Source organism: Microchirus variegatus, assembly GCF_963457635.1.
Source record: "Microchirus variegatus genome assembly, chromosome: 9".
Taxonomy (NCBI): domain Eukaryota; kingdom Metazoa; phylum Chordata; class Actinopteri; order Pleuronectiformes; family Soleidae; genus Microchirus; species Microchirus variegatus.
Genome location: NC_139810.1, coordinates 26,110,138 through 26,130,572, shown reverse-complemented (window position 1 = coordinate 26,130,572; position 20,435 = coordinate 26,110,138). Strand labels below are relative to the sequence as shown.

The 20,435-nt window shown below is 41.1% G+C and overlaps 1 protein-coding gene across 5 annotated transcripts in view; it reads right to left on the bottom strand.

Annotated features, from left to right (window-relative positions):
* hspg2 (heparan sulfate proteoglycan 2) overlaps positions 1 to 20,435 on the bottom strand; it is a 123,107-nt gene continuing 102,672 nt past the window's right edge. For 3 of the 5 annotated variants that reach the window (XM_083894777.1, XM_083894778.1, XM_083894781.1), the window contains 29 exons: positions 19,338 to 19,472; positions 18,369 to 18,550; positions 18,092 to 18,287; positions 17,813 to 17,992; positions 16,854 to 17,114; positions 16,551 to 16,713; positions 15,715 to 15,812; positions 15,352 to 15,618; positions 13,967 to 14,079; positions 13,671 to 13,818; positions 13,459 to 13,575; positions 13,283 to 13,300; positions 12,199 to 12,283; positions 11,945 to 12,089; positions 11,091 to 11,193; positions 10,897 to 11,006; positions 10,700 to 10,808; positions 10,505 to 10,603; positions 10,176 to 10,397; positions 9,854 to 10,098; positions 9,582 to 9,753; positions 8,127 to 8,249; positions 7,736 to 7,792; positions 6,454 to 6,529; positions 6,290 to 6,368; positions 4,749 to 4,819; positions 4,524 to 4,607; positions 3,973 to 4,076; positions 1 to 2,699 (listed from right to left, as the gene is read on the bottom strand). In XM_083894777.1, the coding sequence (XP_083750903.1) occupies positions 2,527 to 2,699; positions 3,973 to 4,076; positions 4,524 to 4,607; positions 4,749 to 4,819; positions 6,290 to 6,368; positions 6,454 to 6,529; positions 7,736 to 7,792; positions 8,127 to 8,249; positions 9,582 to 9,753; positions 9,854 to 10,098; positions 10,176 to 10,397; positions 10,505 to 10,603; positions 10,700 to 10,808; positions 10,897 to 11,006; positions 11,091 to 11,193; positions 11,945 to 12,089; positions 12,199 to 12,283; positions 13,283 to 13,300; positions 13,459 to 13,575; positions 13,671 to 13,818; positions 13,967 to 14,079; positions 15,352 to 15,618; positions 15,715 to 15,812; positions 16,551 to 16,713; positions 16,854 to 17,114; positions 17,813 to 17,992; positions 18,092 to 18,287; positions 18,369 to 18,550; positions 19,338 to 19,472 (3,935 nt within the window). In that variant the 3' untranslated portion in view covers positions 1 to 2,526. The remainder of the gene's footprint in view (positions 2,700 to 3,972; positions 4,077 to 4,523; positions 4,608 to 4,748; positions 4,820 to 6,289; positions 6,369 to 6,453; positions 6,530 to 7,735; positions 7,793 to 8,126; positions 8,250 to 9,581; positions 9,754 to 9,853; positions 10,099 to 10,175; positions 10,398 to 10,504; positions 10,604 to 10,699; positions 10,809 to 10,896; positions 11,007 to 11,090; positions 11,194 to 11,944; positions 12,090 to 12,198; positions 12,284 to 13,282; positions 13,301 to 13,458; positions 13,576 to 13,670; positions 13,819 to 13,966; positions 14,080 to 15,351; positions 15,619 to 15,714; positions 15,813 to 16,550; positions 16,714 to 16,853; positions 17,115 to 17,812; positions 17,993 to 18,091; positions 18,288 to 18,368; positions 18,551 to 19,337; positions 19,473 to 20,435) is intronic. The other 2 variants (XM_083894780.1, XM_083894779.1) reach the window with 2 other exon arrangements.

Genomic DNA, 20,435 nt, shown 5'->3' with positions numbered 1-20,435 from the left:
ATTAATTTTTCTTTTTATTTAAGAAACACCAAAGGCAAAGGGGAGCGTCTTTCCACAGCGGGAATTGAACAGTTTGGTCGTCCTGTCACGGACAATATTCCATATTTCATTTAACTGTGTTGTTCACTTTTTTCCGGCCTAAAAAAAAAAAAAAAAAAAAAAATCATCTTTATTAAAAGTGCATCTTTCATATTTTGTGATGGAGGGGGTGAAATCAGAAAACAGTGGGCGGTTGAAATGAAAATCCAGTTCAGGAACAGATCAACCCTAGACGTCCAACACACACTATATCCTACTCTGCTTCAGTGTCTTCATCATGGACCACAGGTTTGGCTCTTTTCATGATGACACCGTTCTGCACAAATAAATAATCCATTCATCGCATTTAGAGCCTAAGACTTTCTTTGTTTTGTTTTTTTTTTTCAACGAGGGAATAATGGTAAACCAGTTTCAAACCACTCAGTTATGACATACTTTAACCTTTCACATACATTCACTGGGCTTGATTTCTGTCACCTTTACTGAAAAGGGGTATTTGAAAAAAAAATAAAATAAAAAAAAACATGACGGGGGGGAAAAAGCAACAGGGTGTGGGAGGAAATACATAATAACCAAATAAAAGAAAGAAAAATAGCAAGCGTCTGTGATCGTTTCTAAAACGGCTGAATCAAAAAAAACAAAAAAACATAAGCACTGAAAAAGAGAGGAAAAGACCCAAAATAAATAAAAACAAGGCAACAACTAAGGGATAGGATCAGAGGTGGAAAAAGTACTAAAATATTGTACTCAAGTAAAAGTACCAATACTTTGATGAAATAATTACTCAAGTAGAAGTAAAAGTAGTCATCTGAAAATGTACTCAAGTAGGAGTAAAAAGTAGTTCATTTGAAATGTACTTTAAGTAAAAGTTACTTAGTTACTTTGCGTGGGGTGTGAGGGTAGTAGAAATATGACAAAGTAAGTATGACTTAAAGTAATTAAGTACAATACTTGAATCAATACGTACTCAAGTAAAATACAAAATCCTGATTTTAAATTGTACTTAAAAAAATACAAATTACACAAAAACAAAAAGTATTCAATACATTAACTTGAGTAAATGTATTTAGTTACTTTCCACCTCTGGATAGGATAGAGCTCAATTTTAGGATATTAATACAAAATCTGAAGCGTACAAAAATCTGTGTTGTGGTCAGCATGCTTTTATCGGAGCTACACTAAAACTGGTCGCAGCGCACACACACACACACACACACACACAGGAGGCTTCCACTGCATTCTCACAACGCTTCGGTCATAACTGTTGTGTCCTACGACTGCTTTTAAGAATCTGTCACTGCAGAGAAAAACGATCTACAGAGAGTTTTTAAATCACACTCACTGAATTTGGCACGAACCGGAAACGATGTACGCGCACATACAAATACACACAGATGATTGGCGGCTTTTAAGTAGCGTCAAAGTGTGCGATAACAGGGAAAAGGGCCCGAGACAACGCACATAATCAACAACTGTACTCCTTTTACTAACCTACTCTACACACTCACAGTCATACGATCTCACCATATCGTCACAAAATCGACTTTAAAAAAAAACGTCATCCTTGTCCGGTACATGTTTCCTCTACATGTGTCTTCACGTCTGACACTATAGCACCAAGGTTTCTCTCTTTTTCGTGCAAAAAATGAAAAAAATATATATATACGTTTTCGGAAGACACAGCAACAGTGAAAGCGAGCGAAGTTTGTTCTTGTAACACTTTCGACCACCTGAGTTGTGTCATAAAGCTGTATGTGACTGTGTGTGTGTGCGCGCTCCTCTACCAAGACGTCCTATGCATGCTCGCTCAAAGGGTGGTGGTGGTGGTGGGGTGAAAAAAACAACAACAAAAAAAAAAAGGTTCCTCTACAGAAGTGAAGAAAGAAGGCCTAAATGTCTTCAAGTATTAATACAGTTAGGCCCATTAAAAAGCCTGGGACACACAGTATTAGAACCCAGAATAAACCCTAGGAAAGTTGAAGAGCAGTTATGGTTAGTTTGCATGTCTTCCCCACAAATATAATATATATATTCATATATATATATATATATATATATATATAAATAAAAATTCAGTGCTGTAAAAACATCTCCAACTCCATAGGATCCGACCCATCGTAGAAAGGCCTAATATTTTTTACTCTTACTGTTCTCATGACTAAAACTACTGCTGGAAGTATGTAAACTGTACTGGTTCTCCTGTGTTAATAGTGTGTCGTTGATACAACACTGTGGAAGAGAATTTCTTCTCTTCTTTATGTATTTATTTTTATTTATTTTTTGGTTTTTACTGCACACAGAGTGGTGTCATCTTTGTTTGTTTGTTTTTTTTTTGGGTTGCAGCGAAGCACCAAGTTTGCCCAGTGCTCTGTGTGAGTCTGCTTCATGTATGACATCACTCCATAATAGTCTCTCTGTGTGGTATGTGTGTATGTGTGTTTGTGTGTTGTTGTTGTTGTTGTTTTTTTTTTTTTGCCCGTGCGCGGTCTACAAAGAGCACGGCTGCACGTTGATGCCGCGGGCCGCGTGGGCTTGCAGGTCGATGGCCTGAGCGGGCTGCTGACCCGGCCGCGCGTTCATCAGAGCCAGGTTCCTCACGCATCCCGTCACTCCGGACGAAAACTTCCCTCCCGTCATGGCGACCATGTCTGGGGCGCCACCTGTAAATAAGCATCCGGTCGTTATACTGTCGGGTAACATTTATCGGACGACTGGGAGAATACGGTTCTCTGATGCAGATTTTAAATGAAAGATTCAAACTAAAATACATTTAAAAAAGTGTATAAAACAACTTAATGAGAAATATTTTGATATTAGCAGGAGCTTTACAATTATTATTAAAATACAGTAAAAAAACACAGTTTAAGGCAAGGCTATTCAACTTAAGGCCCGGGGGCCAGATCAGGCCCTTCAAGCAATTTGGACCGGCCCACGGCCCATTAACCCATAAATAATGAATGTATTGTTAAAAAGCCAATAAAACAGTAGCTTCGCCTATTTCTGGCACTTCGCGACACTTTGTGATACTTTGTGACACTTTGTGATACTTCATGTTACTTTGTGACACTTTGTGATACTTTGTGATCATTTATGATACTTTGTGACACTTTGTGACACTTTGTGACACTTTGTGATACTTTGTGATACTTTGTGACACTTTCTGACACTTTGTGATACTTTGTGACACTTTGTGATACTTTGTGATCATTTATGATACTTTGTGACACTTTGTGATACTTTGTGACACTTTCTGATACTTTGTGACACTTTGTGACACTTTGTGATACTTTGTGATACTTTGTGACACTTTCTGATACTTTCTGACACTTTGTGACACTTTGTGATACTTCGCGACACTTTGTGATACTTAGCGTCCCTTTTTGGCAAATACTAGTACAGCTGTAATTGTAGGCAGCCTATGTATGTACCAGAATATTTTGCACTACCTGTGCAGTACCTGTGTCATGTTGGTACTGTTACTTATATTTCTGCAACAAATAGCCTATTGCGGCCATTGCACCTTAATGTTGGTCATATTGTTACCTGTTAATTTTGTAATAGCCAATTGTGACCGTTATACCCAAATGATGGTGATACTGTAACTGTCACCTTTTTGCACTATACGCAAATTGTAATTGTACCTGAATGTTGGTGGTTTTGTTACTTACCTTTTTTTTGCACAAAACTAGCAGCTATGTCAATAAATAAGTGCTTCATAATTGAAAACATTTTGTATCCATTTGTATCCGTTTACTGTACATGCAACACAAAATATTAGCATTACATTGCATCCAGCAGCTAACTGCACTTGATAATGATAACGACGACAGAAAATGGCAGAAAAACACGGTTTATTTAATGTAATTATTTATTAAATTCTATATAACTTAGGAATACTTGTATATACACAGGTATTTTCAACCCTCCACTCACCCAGGTATATGCTGCCTTTGGTGTTGACCATGAGGCTTCTGCCTCTCGACTGTCCGTGTAGCGCGTGTCCTCCGTCGATCTGGATATATCCATCTTTTCCAGTTCTATACAGAGCGCAAGCGAGACATTAAAATGTTTCGGGGGACAAATGCAAACAACCGACACAGATACACAGATATCTTTTTATTACACGTTATAGCTGGAAAAGACAAAAAAAAAGTTTACTAACATACTTTACTGCATAATAATTATAATACATTTTATTTGTTGGCACTTTTCTTGACACTCAAGGTCACCTAACATACCACACAAACACATAATAAGTTTAAAATCTATATTATTTATATGTATATACATATATAAATATATATACATACATTAATGTATAAATATGTATATATGTATACATATATATGCACACACATATAAATGTACATACATATACACATATACTTACATATGTATATACATATATATGTGTGTATACATGTATACATATACATATATATGTATATATACTGAATCATATGAGAATATCATGCCTGTCATACCTGACTGCAGTGATCTTGTGCCATTTCCCATCACTGACAGACTTGCGGGACATGATCTCGGCCTCTCCGCTGCCCAGCTGGTAACTAGATATTGCACGTATCGTAAGCTTTACTTTACAACCCCATGTGCTCATTATCGTTATTAGTGACAAAAGAATACATCAAAACACATCCAGTTATCAACAGGGCCACACACACACGATTACAGGCCTCTCTCTTAGTCACCTGAAAACAAGGTGTCCGTTCTTCAAGCCGAGGGTAATGAAGTCTTTGCCTTTGCCGTGTTCTCCAGGTTCCTGTCAGTTCAAACGTTTCGTCAGCAGAGGGAGTAAACTCTAGTTTACACCGACAGGAAATGCAGTCAGATTATACTCAACAGTATTTGTAGTATGACACACACTACCGTTTAAAAGTTTGGGCTCACCTATACAATTTTTTTTGGGTGTTTTCCATTAAATGTCACACTTTTATTCATCAAAAGAGTTGCAAAATTAATAGAAAATATAGTCAAGACATTGACGAGATTAGAAATATTGATTTTTATTCAAAATAATCATTTTGCCCTTTCGTCAAAGAACCAGCAAAAATGTTTTCAGTAACTTTTTACCATTAGAACACTGGAGAGATGGTTGCTGGAAATGTGCCTCTATTCACCGATGTACATATTCCATTAAAAACCAGACGTTTGCAGCTAGAATAGTCATTTACCACATTAACAATGAATAGAGTGGATTCCTGATTCATTTAATGTTCCATTCATTGAAAAAAAAGTGCTTTTCTTTCAAAAATAAGGACATTTCTATGTGAGCCCAAACTTTCGAACGGTAGTGTCTAACCTTCACGGAATCATGTCGTGCCGTACAAATACAGTACAATATCTTCTTGTTTCAAATCATGTGGTTCTCCAGACATTTCCTTATCATGGCATACATACATACATATACTTTATGGAAAATGCATGTTATTATGAAACATGCAAAAACAAACTATATGAGGAGTGTCTTGTGTTCAGAGTCGAGAGATACCTTTTTACTAGCATGCACCTTTCGCAAATTACGTGCGCCGCGGGTCTCCTGAAGGGAAATGGATGAGGATGAGTTAGAGAAGCAACATGCATTTATTTAGTGGTGTCAGACACACTCGCAGCCAACATGCCAACAAGTCAGTTACTGTATGAGTTTAGAACAGGGGTCACCAACCTTTTTGAGACAGAGAGCTACCTTAAGGGTAAAAAATAATATGGAGGGCTACCATATAATATTTTTTTGTTTGTTTACCATTTAAATGATTAATATTATGCATTCAACTGCATACACATTCATTCCAGTGCTTACTCCTAACGATTACCAGTTTTTATAAACAATATCAAAGATATTTTACTGAGCGATCATACGGATACATGCAAGTGAAGTGAAGTGAGCCCGCGGGCACCGTATTGGCTGCCCGCGGGCTACCAGGTGCCCGCGGGCACCACGTTGGTGACCCCTGGTTTAGACAGTGTGGCGATGATATGATCGCAGCTCAACAGCCAATCAGACACTGCGTCTGTGACGAGTTGGTGCTGACGTTTAAGTCCAAAATGAACGTTAATAAGTGTCATTCTTTCACAGATGGGGGGGGGGGGGGGGTGATGATAGTGGAGATTAACAGTGCTGATGTGAGGTGGTAAAAAATTTGGGTGAGGATTAAGAATTTAAGGTTTTAAGATTGGGGTTAAAACCATAATGGTTCAGTCCTGCAGTTTGAAGACAGGATCAAGCACTCACCACACCCTGCCACAGGATCAGACCCTCCAAGGAGCTCGTGTTGATCTCTAATTCGATGGTTTCTGGTGAGTCATGGGCACTGCAAAGAAAAAGAAAAACACAATACTTGATGTATTCATCCTTCATTTCCAAACTATACCGTATTACTACAAAATCAAACTAACCTTCTCGGGAAAACGGATTTAGGCAGAGCGATGTATCCGTCATTGTGGAAATGAGCTGCATATTGGTAGGGTGAATCTACACGAAGAACATAATAAAAACATAAATTAACAGTTTTTGCAAAGGCTACTGTGCAATGTGTTATGATGCCCTCCAGTGGCAGAAGCATAGAAGACGTCCTGGTAAGACAGGCTCGGTTAGATACATCAGTCATATAACACTTTCTTCTGAGAAATGAAAAGGTGAATTCAAGCAACAAAATTCTACTTATTTGTATATTTTGCTGCTACATCCTCACTTAGTCTTTTTAGCCATTGACTGGCAAAGAACTCGATGTTTCAGTCTGAAGTCTGTTAACATTATCCTCTATAAACTAGCGGTTGTAAAGCAAGATTGTGCTTTTACGGCTTTAAAGTTCAATTATTACTTATTGACACATTTTATAAGTTTGAAACACAAACAAACGGCACGATACAGACACACGTTGCCACTCCCCCACCGACAGATGGACATTATTTGCCATTCCTAACACGTCACAGCGTCCCTGACCTTCCACAGCAGAACTCAGCACTGGACTCAAACAAACAACGAATCCATGCACAAAGTAACATGAAACACATGAGGGAAAGAATTCCGACACACGTTGCACACGGCGATCACACTGTGCTTTCGACAATCGGAGTTGTTAGTCACAGAGAAAAAAAAACATGGATTAGTTTCCGGCTCGGGAGAATTCCGATGAGAAAAACATTGATTTTTGTTTGTTGTTGTTTTTTTTCCCCCCCTTTGTTGTTGGTTGCAAGAGTGAGAGTTTTGTAAGGGAGGGAAACAAGAGATTTTATGAGTGAGTAACCACCTCCCATTCCTTCACACGATGACAGGAAAAAAAAAAAAAAGGAAACCAAGGGGAATTCCACATCATGGTGTTTACTTATTGAAATGAAAAAAAAAAAAAAAAAAAGCACGGAGAGAGATCAAGATCATTTGATCTCCCAGCTGCGGTTTATCATCCTATTACCTTTTTTTTTTTTTTTTTTTTTTTTTTAATCATAGATGCAGAATTCCCCTCTCCCAACATTCTGATGGGGATAAGAGCCTCAGTTACCAGTAAAGTAGAGATGCATGTTTGGGTTTTGAGTTTATGCGCGAACATGTGTTAAGCGACAGACAGTTGGTGGGTTGAGGGTCGCGGGGTGCCCCCCCCCCCCCCCACGGTGAGCTCAGACGGGCTCGCTCTGTTAGTCACGGTCACTTCAGGCAGACTCGAACGTTGGAATACTGTACCATTTGCCTCGCTAGCTTCCACATTCCACAGGGCCGCGGGGAAGCTGAAGACCTGGCCTGTGTGTGCAGGATATAGCCATAAGAGCGCAGGGGTAAGACACATTTAATCACTCGTGGGTAACCCCCTACCAGCATGAATTTGATTTGAAGGCTGGGAGCGAACCGTCTGATGTTAGAGGGACTTCATATTGTGAAGAATGTGGGTCATATGGGATTGTTTCTGGCTGTATGTGTAGGTTTTTTTATATATATATATATATATAGGATGCAGGTGCGTGCAGTGGATTACATACACGTACTGATGCCATACGCTTTGATTTGCATCATCATCATAAACAATTGAGCTGCGTTCACGTGTGCACGGTAAGAAGAGCGGACGGTTCATACTTACTTTCTTCACAGTTGAGGCCCGTGTAACCGGGCGCGCACGCACACCGGCCGTCCACGCAGCTGCCGCCGCTCTGGCACTGACGGCTGCTCTGGCAAACGTCTCTCACCACCTCACAGTGCTCACCTGCGAGGTCACACACCAGGAGCAGGAGTCAGAGGTGAGAGGTCAAAGACACACCAAAGACAAGGGGGGAGTTCACACAATGAGCATCACTAATCAGCAACACTAGGCATCACCCTATAACCCTAACCCTATAACGCCAAACGTATCATATGTGATACATTCGTTTTTTTAAGCACCCCACATGAGCAGCGTGACATTTTTTTCCTTGACAAATCCGATGTATAAAATTATGGGAAACCCGACAGAGATGCAAGTACTGCGTAGGCCACTTTGCCCATGTGTACTGTGAGAAATGCAGAGTGCATCCTTGTCTGAATAACTGTTTTCAAGCCACAGGTCACTCAAAATAAAAAGGTTGTGAACCGCAGAATGAGTTAAAAAAAAAAACTGAAATGTTATGTCTTCTAGACTTTTACCCTGCCAGTTCAATTGCTGCATTGTTTTTGTTGGATTTGTTGGATTGGTTAGTGCATTTGAGCATATATTATTTGAATATTTGATATGATACAAATTAAAACCCCTATATGGAAATTGATATTTGAAAAAAAAAAAAAAAAAAAAAAAAGTTGTTTGTTTGTTTGTTCAGAAAGACCAATAAAGGCTCCAGTTTCAAAGAATTTGAATTTTCTGTCAATTATTTAACGGTTTGGGCTTTAAAGGGTTAAAGCTGTGCGGCCATCTGCCTAGACCGGTTGAGGTGAAAGGATAAATGGGGGGACAGAAAAGGACAAGATGGAGGTGAGGTCGAGACAGAAGAGAGAGCCCAGGTGCAGATATACACTTGTATGACGTTATTATTCAGATAAGACAGTTCTGAGTCAGTGACGACGTGTTCATAGCATGTCATAATTTATGCTAGCAGCAGCAGGGGACCGTACCTATGTTCCCTGGGTCCTATGTTCCCCCGCTTTGTATGTGACCGGGGAACATAGGACCCTTTCTCTAACACTAATCCTAACCCTACCCTTTTTCAAAAAAAGGGTCCTATGTTCCCCTGTCACATACAAAGTGGACCTTTTTTGGGAAAAACGGGGAACATAGGACCCGGGGAACATAGGTACAACCCCCAGCAGCAGAGATCGTTTCTCAGTATGGAGGTGTTAAGATCTTGTCACATCTTCCCACGCTGCACACAGGAAGTGAATTGTTTTATGTCTAGAGTAGACCAAAGATGGCTACATTATAGATCGTAGTTTCATTGAAAGTTTCCGGGAGTGAATTCGACCGCTGCTTTTATGAACACAAACGCGCCCACAGGTCAGGTTTTTAAAAAATGAAGGATGCAGCGTACAAATAACGCTACACCCTCTCCAGCTTCATATTAGCACTTACCTTCAAATCCATCCTTACAGAGGCACTGGTACTCGTACTCGACACTCGACATACAGTGGCCGCCGTTCAGACAGGGCCGGCGGTCGCAGGGACTGTTGTCCACGCACCTTCGCACGGATCTGCTGTCTACGAAGCTGTAGGACAGATCCACCTTCTTGTTGTTGATGGAAACCTAACAGGAGATGCGTCAAGTGACAGGCGTTTAGCTAGCAGATAAAGGCAATGACACAATGTCGTGTTTTTATATCCGTTATCAGCAGGTCAGACCTCACCTCTCCTATGCATCCGCCGAACATTTCGCTGACATTGGCGGCTTTAGGGAGGATGTCCATTTTGGGCACTCCACCCAAGTACATGGGTGTGTGGATGTTGAGGCCCTGGGCTTTTCCCGGCGATGTCTTACTCTCCGCTTGGCCTTGGTCGACCTTGAGGTAGCCGGACTTTTTGTTCCGCTCGGCCACGACTCTGTGCCACTGACCCAGAGACACAGGCTCGGGGCTACGAAGGATAGCTTGGCCTGAACATCAAGACGTTGAGAGAGTTTTTACCTCCTCTGACAATTTGCTTCACGCTTAATATCAAAGTCTTCTTTACCTGTGCCCAGCTCATATCTGAATTCGACGTGACCCTCCACCATGGAAATGGCGACAAAGTCCTCCACTTTCATTTTCTTCCCGCCGCAGAAGAACATCAGGCCGTCTCGATCCTGTGGTTTGAACTCCACCTCAACGCGCAGGTCGTCGTGGATGTTGGTCAGAGGAGGATACGCGATGTACGTCTCCTCACCGTCAAACAGCGGAGTGGTCACTAGTTCCCCTTGTGGAGGTAAAGGCGATGTATTAGATATGTTTTGCGACAGTCTACAGTCGTCGTTTGGCCATTTTGATCAGTATCTGTGCGAGCGTGTTGATTTCCTCTCTTACCTTCCATGCATTTGTTTCCAAATTTTCCAAGATGGCACCTGCAGTCATAACCCAGGCCGCTCGGGCGGTTGATGCACGTGGCATCTGGTCCACAAGCCTCTGTGGGAATTCAGGTAGAAGAAGGAAAGTCACAAAATCACAGATCAATTCTATTATATGTTAATTCTTGTTTTTTGGTGGATTTTTTAAATGTACCTGAGTGACAGTGCAGGGACGAGTGGTGCTGGCAGTTACTTCCGGTGAATCCTCTTGGGCAAGTGCACTTGTACAAGCTGGCATCTGAATCTGCACATCTGCCGCCGTTCTAAACGACAAGAGGGGACAGCTTCTTGAAACGATGGACTCGAAAGACCACGTGCGACACATGTACACGGAGGATAGACGTCACTGACCTGGCATGGGCCATCTTTGCAGGTGGGACAGTTTGTGACACCGGTGGAGCTGCGGTCCAGGTCTTTGAAGATGACTTCCTCACCCTGGATGAGCAGCTGACGGATACAACCTGCACAGTATTCAATATTCAACGATGGCAAATCGTGACGGAAAGAGAAAATGTTTAGTCCATCCTGTTTTTTTCTGTTCTTACCAACAAACCCAGTCTTAATGCCGGCAGTTTTGGCAAGAAGTGTGTAATTAGGGTAACCGCCCACATGCAGCTCCTCATTCAGATCCAGGCCCTGGAACTTGCCCTGAGGAAAGGAAATATAGCAGATATGGATAATGAATCACTGAATACATAGGAAGGAGACATATTATATAGTTAGTTATAGTTAACCTAGTTCCCTGGTGTCCTAATGAACATGTCTGTGACATGCTTTGGTCAAAATACCTTCAGGATGAAGCACCACAGCAGTTCAATCACCCTGCCAAAACAGCCCTGTTCAGAACGCTCTGTTTTGAGCGCCTGTCTCTTTAAATGCAAATGAGACACAGGAAACTACGTCAGCGTCACTGAGGCTTCGGCAGCTAACAGCAGTTAGCATTCGACTCTGGCCGGCACATTGCCGTCATATGTAAAATGTATCCACTGGACACGTAAATCCTCTGATGCTGGAAGTTTGTGTAGAACCCTGTGCTGCACTGTGGAGCCAAGGATAGAACACTTTGGCGGACTTCCGCTTTTTCCCGGATACAATTGCCCTCGCCTGCACTCTCAGGTTTGTAGGGACAAAGCGGAGCTCCGTGAGACAACAATTCCAGGAATGTACCATTGTGTACACAGCAATGAGCGCGGAAGTCAACATCGCATAGTTTATCTCCTGTACTTAGACTGAGGCGGACCACAAAAACATGACTGAGTCTGAGTCTGACTCATAGGGCCTCCGGAGTCCCAAATATAAGTATTAAAATGATTACAAAGTTGATTTTGCATAATGTGTCCCCTTTAAATGCACGTGCAGCAGGTGACAGTGGGAGTTACAGTCACACCGACGTCAATACCTGCGAGCTGCCGTTGATCGGCTCCCCTCCGTCGACGATGATGTAACCCAGGGTGTGGTTGCGATACAGCTCAACGGTGTGAAACTCTCCCAGTTTGACGGGGTTGGGGTCACGTATCGTGGCCATGCCGGAGCCCACGTCAAACCTGGTATATATAAAAATCAACAGATTTTTTTTATTTATTTATTTATTTATTTATTTTAAAGAAAGAAGCTCAAAGAAACGTTGTTTTTAACTGTAGAGAACAAACTGACCTGAACTCCAAGCGACCGCCCACGAGTCCCAGAGAGATAAAGTCGGCTCCTGTCGTTCTCCTCTGGCCATTGAAGAGGATCATACCTGCACCGCAATCAAACAGGATTAGTGAACACTAACGAATAGATAAACATGATCCTAAATATATATATGATAATATCCATCTTAACAAGTCAATAAAGTTTGAATTTAAACAAGTCAAATCTTCCAGGATTTCAAGTATTTGCTGGGATTGAATTGAGTCTGAGGTGAGTACAAGTACAAGTAGTAGTAGTAGAAGTGACTTGTTGGGATGGATATTTGATTGTAATAGAGTCATCACACATGGAGATGATCTCTAGAAAGCTGATTGTAAAGCAGCATGCTATGGTGAGGCAAATTCAAAGCCAACCAAAGCCAGGTGATGACCTGCTGTCCTAAGGATGGGCTGCCAAGTGCAACCAGTTACATCAATGAATTACTTATCTTCTTTTTTTCTCCCCACATGCTGGATATTTACATGCTTTTATGAGCCTGACATGCCTACACACATGTATATATGGAGTATTTGTATGATATCTTTTGACAAAAGATATTGATGCAGCTTATAATTTGGTGGGTGAAAGTGGAAAATCTTCAGTTTTCAATATAAAGACATGTGACAATGTATGGCTTCTTGACAATCCAAATAATATACTGTCTTTTTAATTTTCTGTCATGTCTCCACAAACTATTTGTAAAAAAAAATATAAATAAATATCAAGAAATATGAGCGTAACATTGCATTTATACAATTGCTGTGATTTTAGGCAGCAGTGCTACTTTAAAGGCAATGCAGAAGCTGATACATTATAATATGACGGAGAAGGAGATTTACAACCAAGCCAACGATATGTAATATTTAAATAGAAAGGCGCTTTTGTGTATAAATACACGGGCCATGCAACAATATCGCATCTCTTTCAAAGCCTCCTGAATCCGCTCTGAGCCGGATGCATTACGTGAAAGTTCCGATGCAGCCAAAAAAAACAAAAAAAACAACAAAGCAGCACTTCACAACAATCGGCCTTGAGCTCCGTGTGGTTCTCAAGCACCGAGACTCACCGGCGTACAATATGAGACCTTCCCACCGCGTGGGTGAGAGGAAGAGGAAGGTGACGAGGAAAAGAGAGAAGACGACTCGGTAAAGTTACACAGGACACAACAAACAGTAGTGCACACGGCACGATAACATTAGAAGTCATACAGTACACTGATATTTTAAGCACGTGCTTGCTTACCATCGACATTATCAGGTCTAAAGTTGATCTTGATGCTAAAAACCTTATAGGCGTTCTTGATGGTGGGTAGCGTGAGGTAGGACAGTGGTTCCTGGGCGAAGTACGGCATCACTCTCTCTGCAAAATAAAGCACACAACTTCACAGTTAGATACAGACAACAACGTTTGATTCATCTCTATCGGAGTCTCCACTCAATGCGGGACACACACACCGTGAACTTGAAGCGTAGTGAAGGCCTCCACTTTGCCCTGTTTGTTGGAGGCGGTGCACACGTAGGTCCCAGAATCCTCGTGGGTCACGCGAGGAACCGTCAGCACGTTGGCTTCCTGGGAACACTTGGGAAGAAGCTCTCCGTCCATCTACGGTACAGACACGGAAACAGTCGGAGACGCACGTCAGTGAAGTAATAATCGACAAAGGCTTCAGTCCCGTGTCAAAACTGCTGCTGTGAAAAAAAGGACCGATTTAAATAAGCATAGTTTTGGTTTACAGAAACATCTTAGTTACCTTGGACCATTTGATTACAGGTACAGGATATCCTGAGGCCACACAGGGTAAGACTGCATCAGAGCCCACGGTCACCTCTTTAGTTTCAGGCAGCGCAGCAATTTGAGGAAGAGCTGAGAAAAAAAAAAAAAACAGAAAGGAATTTTAATAAGAGATAAAGGCTTAAAGGTCAAGCGTGAGATATTTGCAAGGCTTCAAATGGAATAAACTATACATGTGTTTGTATTAGTGCATTTTTTTCCCCCCAAAGCCTTATAATACAGCTTTTTTTTACGTAGTATTTTAAGCAAGGGCCTTACTTTAAGAGAGACTGCCATCTTGTACTACTATGTTTCTTACAGCCGCCCAAATCTTGAGGCTTATTGAGCAAATGAAGACCACCGTAGTTCCTTGACGTGCTTAGGAAAAGGAGGGTTGAGCACAGGAGTCCACCTCATAGTCTGCAGTCTTGCTACACTCTTAGAAATAAAAGTGCTAAGTAGAACCATATAAGGTTCTGGAGGACCTGGAACCCTTTTGGAGGGTTCCACCAAGAAACCTTTTAAAACCCTTTATTCAGGAAAGGGGTTTTAAAGGGTTCTCTGGATCAAAATGGTTCTTACTGGAACCATTCGTGTTACCAAGAACCCAGAAACAAATGGTTCCAGGTAGAAGGACCCTTTTGGAACACTTATTTCTAAGAGTGTATTGGATTTCACTACTTCTTAAAAATGCAGACCTTTAATAAATATAGTAAGTAAGTGTGTGTGTGTGTGTGTGTTCTTGTATTTGCGGCATACTGAGGACCAGTGGTTTTTAACCAACAAAGTGAGGACATTTTTGGCCGGTCCTCGCTTTGTATTCATTGAAATAACTTCCTTAGGTTGCTATAACATGCTATTATCAATTTATAAAAAATGTTAAAAAAAAATAAAAAAAAATTTTCCAAATGTTTTTTTCAAAAAAAAAGTTCAAATTTCTTTTCCAATTTTTTTTTCCAAATTTTTCTTTCAAATGATTTTTATAAATTTTTTTCAAAAAAAAGTTCAAATTTTTTTTCTTTTTTTTTTTTTCAAATTTTGGAAGACATAATATAGTATGACGTTTTTGTCAAATTTTGGACCAAAAATTACAAAAAAAAAAAAAACATCGAAAAAGTTTTCAAGCCCATTTTGCTCCACCTGCAGACATCTTATGGTACTGCAACTACTAGTTCTTTGTAGATATTTGTAATTGTGTCGATTTATAAAGTGGAAATGCTGGTCCTCACTTTGTCAGCAACCCAGTCCTCAGTATGCAGCAAGTACAAGAATGTGTGTGTGTGTGTGTGTGTGTGTGGCGTGTGCGTGCGTGTGTGTGGCGTGTGCGTGTGCGTGTGGGACCAGGTTCATTCAAGGACTACTCACACTGCACATGAAGCACCACCTGGGACTGCACCGAGCCGACGTCGTTGGTGGCGGTACAGCGGTACTGCCCCGCGTCCGCCTCTGCCACTTGCTCGATCTTCAGCATTCCGCCCTTCACCATGATGTGAGCCGGCAGAGCCCCGCCCACTTTACTCCACTGGACAGTGGGCTCCGGGTCACCGACGGCCTGGCATTCGAACTCCACGGAGTTGCCGATCATCACGGTCTGCACCGAGGTGCGCACGTTGATCATGACCTTAGGCAGGGCTGTGGCGAACGAAAATGGAACAGAACATTAAATCCCCACACGTTTTAGTTAAGCGGTACTTACTTTGGTGTATTTGCAAGTAAATGGTTACAGACCCTGAATTGTCAGTCTGGCAGTATCCTGGGCCTGACCGTACACACTGCTGGCTCTGCAGATATAAACTCCTTCGTTGCTCTGCTCAAGGTTCTCGATCCTAGAGGCAGAGATGGAATCACACGCACGAAGACAAGCTGTGATTTAATATTTCATTAACTTGTAATGTTATAAGATTAAGAAAAGATAAAAGAAGATCATCATTTTTGGTCCCACAATAAGAGCACTTGCAACAGAGCAGAAGGTAATAGACAGTTGTCACGTGTTATAAGCAGCAGGTAAATATAGGAAGATACACAGTTACAGTATGTGGATGAACATGAGATCTAATTATTATTTATTTAAAGTGTAAGTCTGATAAAATGATGATAAAATTGAAGTTTATATTTGTATTTAAGTTATATTTTTTTCATGTTACAGAACATGAAAAAATGTGGGTTTGCTCCTTTAATGTTGTACATATATAAATATTCAGAGCTGTTTTTGTCTTGTTCAGAACTACATATACATATATATATATACAAACATACATATACACACATATATATATATATATACATATATATATACACACATATACACACACATATATATATATATATATATATATATATACACATATATACACACATATATATATATATGTGTGTATATATACATATATATGTGTGTATATATATACATACATACATATATAATTATGTATATATATATACATACATATATACATACATATAGAAATATACATGCATATATATGTTTACATACTGTTTACAACTATATAAAACTATATGATAATATAATATCATTTATAACAATACAGAGCACGATGAGTCACCTGAGCACGCCGTCCTTCACGTGGTGGTTCGGCGGCAGAGCACCTCCTTCCTTCAACCACTCAATCTTGGTGTCGGTACCTCCGGCTGCTGAGCAGGTGAACTCCACAGCACTGCCCTGCGCCCTTACCTCAACCTGTGGTGACACGCGCACCGCCAGAGGTGCTGGGGAGGCAAACAATAGAGACATCGTGTACTGAAGGTCTAGTTGTGCCACAGAAACATCAGTATCATACACTTCATTGCATCCATTTGAAGTTCTGAGCTGCTAAAAAATCCAATCGTGATATTTTTTTTACACTTACATCTGACTGTGACTTTAGCCACAACTTGACTGTCGCCCACTCGATTAGTGGCCACACACTTGTAGCTCCCAGCATCCTCAGCGGTGGCCAGGTTGATCTGCAGATCGCCTCCGTTAATCTGAGCCCGCGGTGACATGGGTCCGTTCATTTTGGTCCAAGCGTAGGTCAAAGGAGGAGTTCCGTGCGCCAGGCATTGCAACCTGATCACCTCGCCTACCCGCACAGCCACATCATCAGGCACAGAGGTGGCATAAGGAACAGCTAGACACAGGAGGAATGCAAAATATATATTTATATTGGGGAATACTAAAGCATAGACTGACTTGGATTATGATTAATATATAACATCAATATACAATACTTGAGAGAATTCCTTTTAGTAGAACAGATTAGCAAAAATCCCATTAGCCACGTTCATTTCAAAAAGTAAATTTACAACCGTCTTTTAAATCAGAATTTCATTTCCTGGGCGGATTTCAGTGATTTTGGTGTCAAATCATAGGTAAAATATCTCATTTATAAATCAGAAATCCATTTTACATCTCTTTCTGCCACTTACTCATATGCACAAACAGCACATTGCACAACATTATTCCAGCAAAACGTTCATTACAAATGTGCAAAAATGGCAAATGTATTTGCTTATGAGGATCTGAATCCGTTGCTTCCAACTGTACATATCATTTGTACAGCATAGCGTTCAACAAACACAATCAATGTTATAAACAATTATAACCTGAAGATCCCAATCAATGTACATTTTTCACATTCACATCTGTAATGCGAACAAACCTTTTGTCAAGTAAATGGCAGAAAGAGATATAAAAAGGATTTCTGGTTTATTAATTAGAATTTTCACCTATCATTTGACACCAAAATCACTGAAATCGGGCCCAGAAAATGAAGTTCTGATCAGTTCAGTTCAGTTGGAAATTGACATTTTTTAAAACAAGACTCACTTTCGACATCGAGCACGATGGTGACGTCGCTGGTTCCCATGCGGTTGGCGGCGCTGCAGATGTATTCTCCAGAGTCCTGGCGGCCCACGGTGGGCAGAACCAAGCTGTTCTTGACAATCTTGTGTCCCCACGGAAGAGGAGACCTCAGCTTGGACCACGTGATTGTTGGTGAGGGGAAACCTAGAAAAGCAAAAAATGTTCAGACTCTATTGTTGCTTTATTTCTTTTGTACGAAAAGTGAGATAAGAAGCCAGTTTAAGGTGTTTGAGCAGTTATTACCATGGGCGTCACAGAGCAGTGTTACTGTCTGTCCCTCCACCACGATCATCATCGGCTCAGGAACAGACGCCCGAGGCACCGATGGAAGCTGAGCGCCTCCCTCAACAACAACCTCCACCTTGGTCTCCGTAGAGCCCTCGTTGTTGCGAGCTGTGCACACGTAGGTGCCGCCGTCTTCCGGACGCGCTACGAGTATCTGCGCAAAAGGAAATTTGGATTTCGGCCACAACGTTGAAGAAATCAGTGATTTGAAGCTTTTTCCTTGCCGCAGCAGTACCTGCATGAGTGCGTTGGACTCCACGGGGACGGGGCTGCTCAGCACGGTCTTGCGGTTGCTGTCCAGCCTGTGCCACGAGACGGAAGGTCGCGGCTCTCCCGACGCCCGGCATTCCAGGTTGATGGGTTCGCCCACTCTGACGCGCACGGGTCCAAGAGGGGTGACGGTGGCCACTGGAGACTCTGAGAGCACACAGACACACACAGTGATTGCACGGCTATGTCTCTGATCGGTCACTAGAGGGAACCCTTGTCTGCAGAGCACCGGGAGATGACATGTTAAAGGTGACATAGAGTGGTCCTGTTGCACATAAATGTTAGTTATGGAGGTCTACTTACATATATTGACTTGTTTTTATGGTCAAAAACCTCCTAGTTGCTATAAACAAGCTGATAGAAATCCTCTTTTCTGACGGGGTTTTTCTGCTGCGAGATTTCAGAGTGAACTTTCACCCCCAGAAGATAGAGTCTTGTGATTGGCCAGTACTATCCAGCACATCCGTTCTCAGAAGCGCAGCGCCCCCCTCTGGAACGGTGGATGCACTGCTCCTCATTATCAAAACATTGTTTTAACAGTGTTTAAAAATAGCTTCTTCACGACTCCCCGCCGCAGTCCCTTTTATGACTTTAAACCGGAGTCAGACCCAGAGTCAGAAGACACTGTTGCTCGTGAGAAACACCTCCACAACGGACGTTATTCTTCTTCTGCGGTTCAATGTACGCAACCGGATGTGCCCGGACTAGTGCCCGGAGGAGGACGATCTGTTGTTCAGGAGAACCGCTGCTTACGTAACTATTACGGGATTTTCAGTGATCTCGTTGAGCCCCGAGATTACAATAAAACACAACGTTCTCAGCAATGGCTGAGCTGTTTGTTTCGAACCGCCAGGGCTTCATAAACAAGGTAATGACGCAGATACACAAAAACAGCGTTAATAGGAACTTCCGGTCTAGTTCCGCTTTAACTCACCTTTGACGATCAAAGACACAATGGTGTGCGTGATGCCGAATAGGTTGCTCGCCACACAGCGGTAGGCGCCGTGGTTGACGGAGCGAACGTGGGTGATGGTCATGACGGAGCCATCTGGGCTGACTTTGACGTTATCTGGAAGACAGAGGGACAAAATGACTTGTTACAGACTTCTTAAAGGGACAGTTCAGTTCATTTGTCATGTGTTAGAGTTAATCAAAATAGATAAATACATCACAAAATCAGCACTCATTATGTTGTTTCATTAGCCATGTTTTATAGTTTTTTTTTTTTGTTTTATTGGTCACAGTCAAGACCAGGGGTCTGCACGATCTATATATGTATGTATATATATATTTCCTGATTTTCAGAAATTCATTAAAATTATTCCTTAAGAGGTTTGCAAGTATCTTCAATGAATCCTTGTTCGGGGCGATGCCGACTATTATGATGGTGAATTTCAAGTCATTCTGACATACTTTTTGTTTTCGAGACTAAAGTCAGCTCACTGTCAAAGTGCATCAGGGCAAATGGATCATTTCCTGATTTTCAAAAATGTATTTAAATTATTCCTTAAGAGGTTTGCAAATATTTTCAATGGCTCCTTGTTCAGGGCGATGCCGACTATTATGATGGTAAATTTCAAGTCATTCGGAGATACTTTTTGTTTTCGAGAAGAAAGTCAGGTCACTTTCAAAGTGCATCAGGGCAAAATATATATATAACTTAAAATGATATATATATATTAAACATATATCATTTTAAGTTATATATATATGTATGTATGTATATACATATGTATATTACACATACATATATGTAGATATATATATGTATATATATATATTGACATTTCATAGCTGTTTATATTTGTGGGTTAGGGTTTTATAATAATAAAATAATAATAATAAAAAGTGACCCAGATATTTGGATTTTATGTAGCACATGCTCGAGAAAACCTGGCATAAGTACAGTATATGGATCCAAAAGACTATTTCTTCATGTGCACACGACTTCATTTCAATGTTGGAAATGGCTTTTCCGTATTTCAAACACTTCAAACTAAAGTTTGTCTGACATATTTTTAGTAGCCCCAAA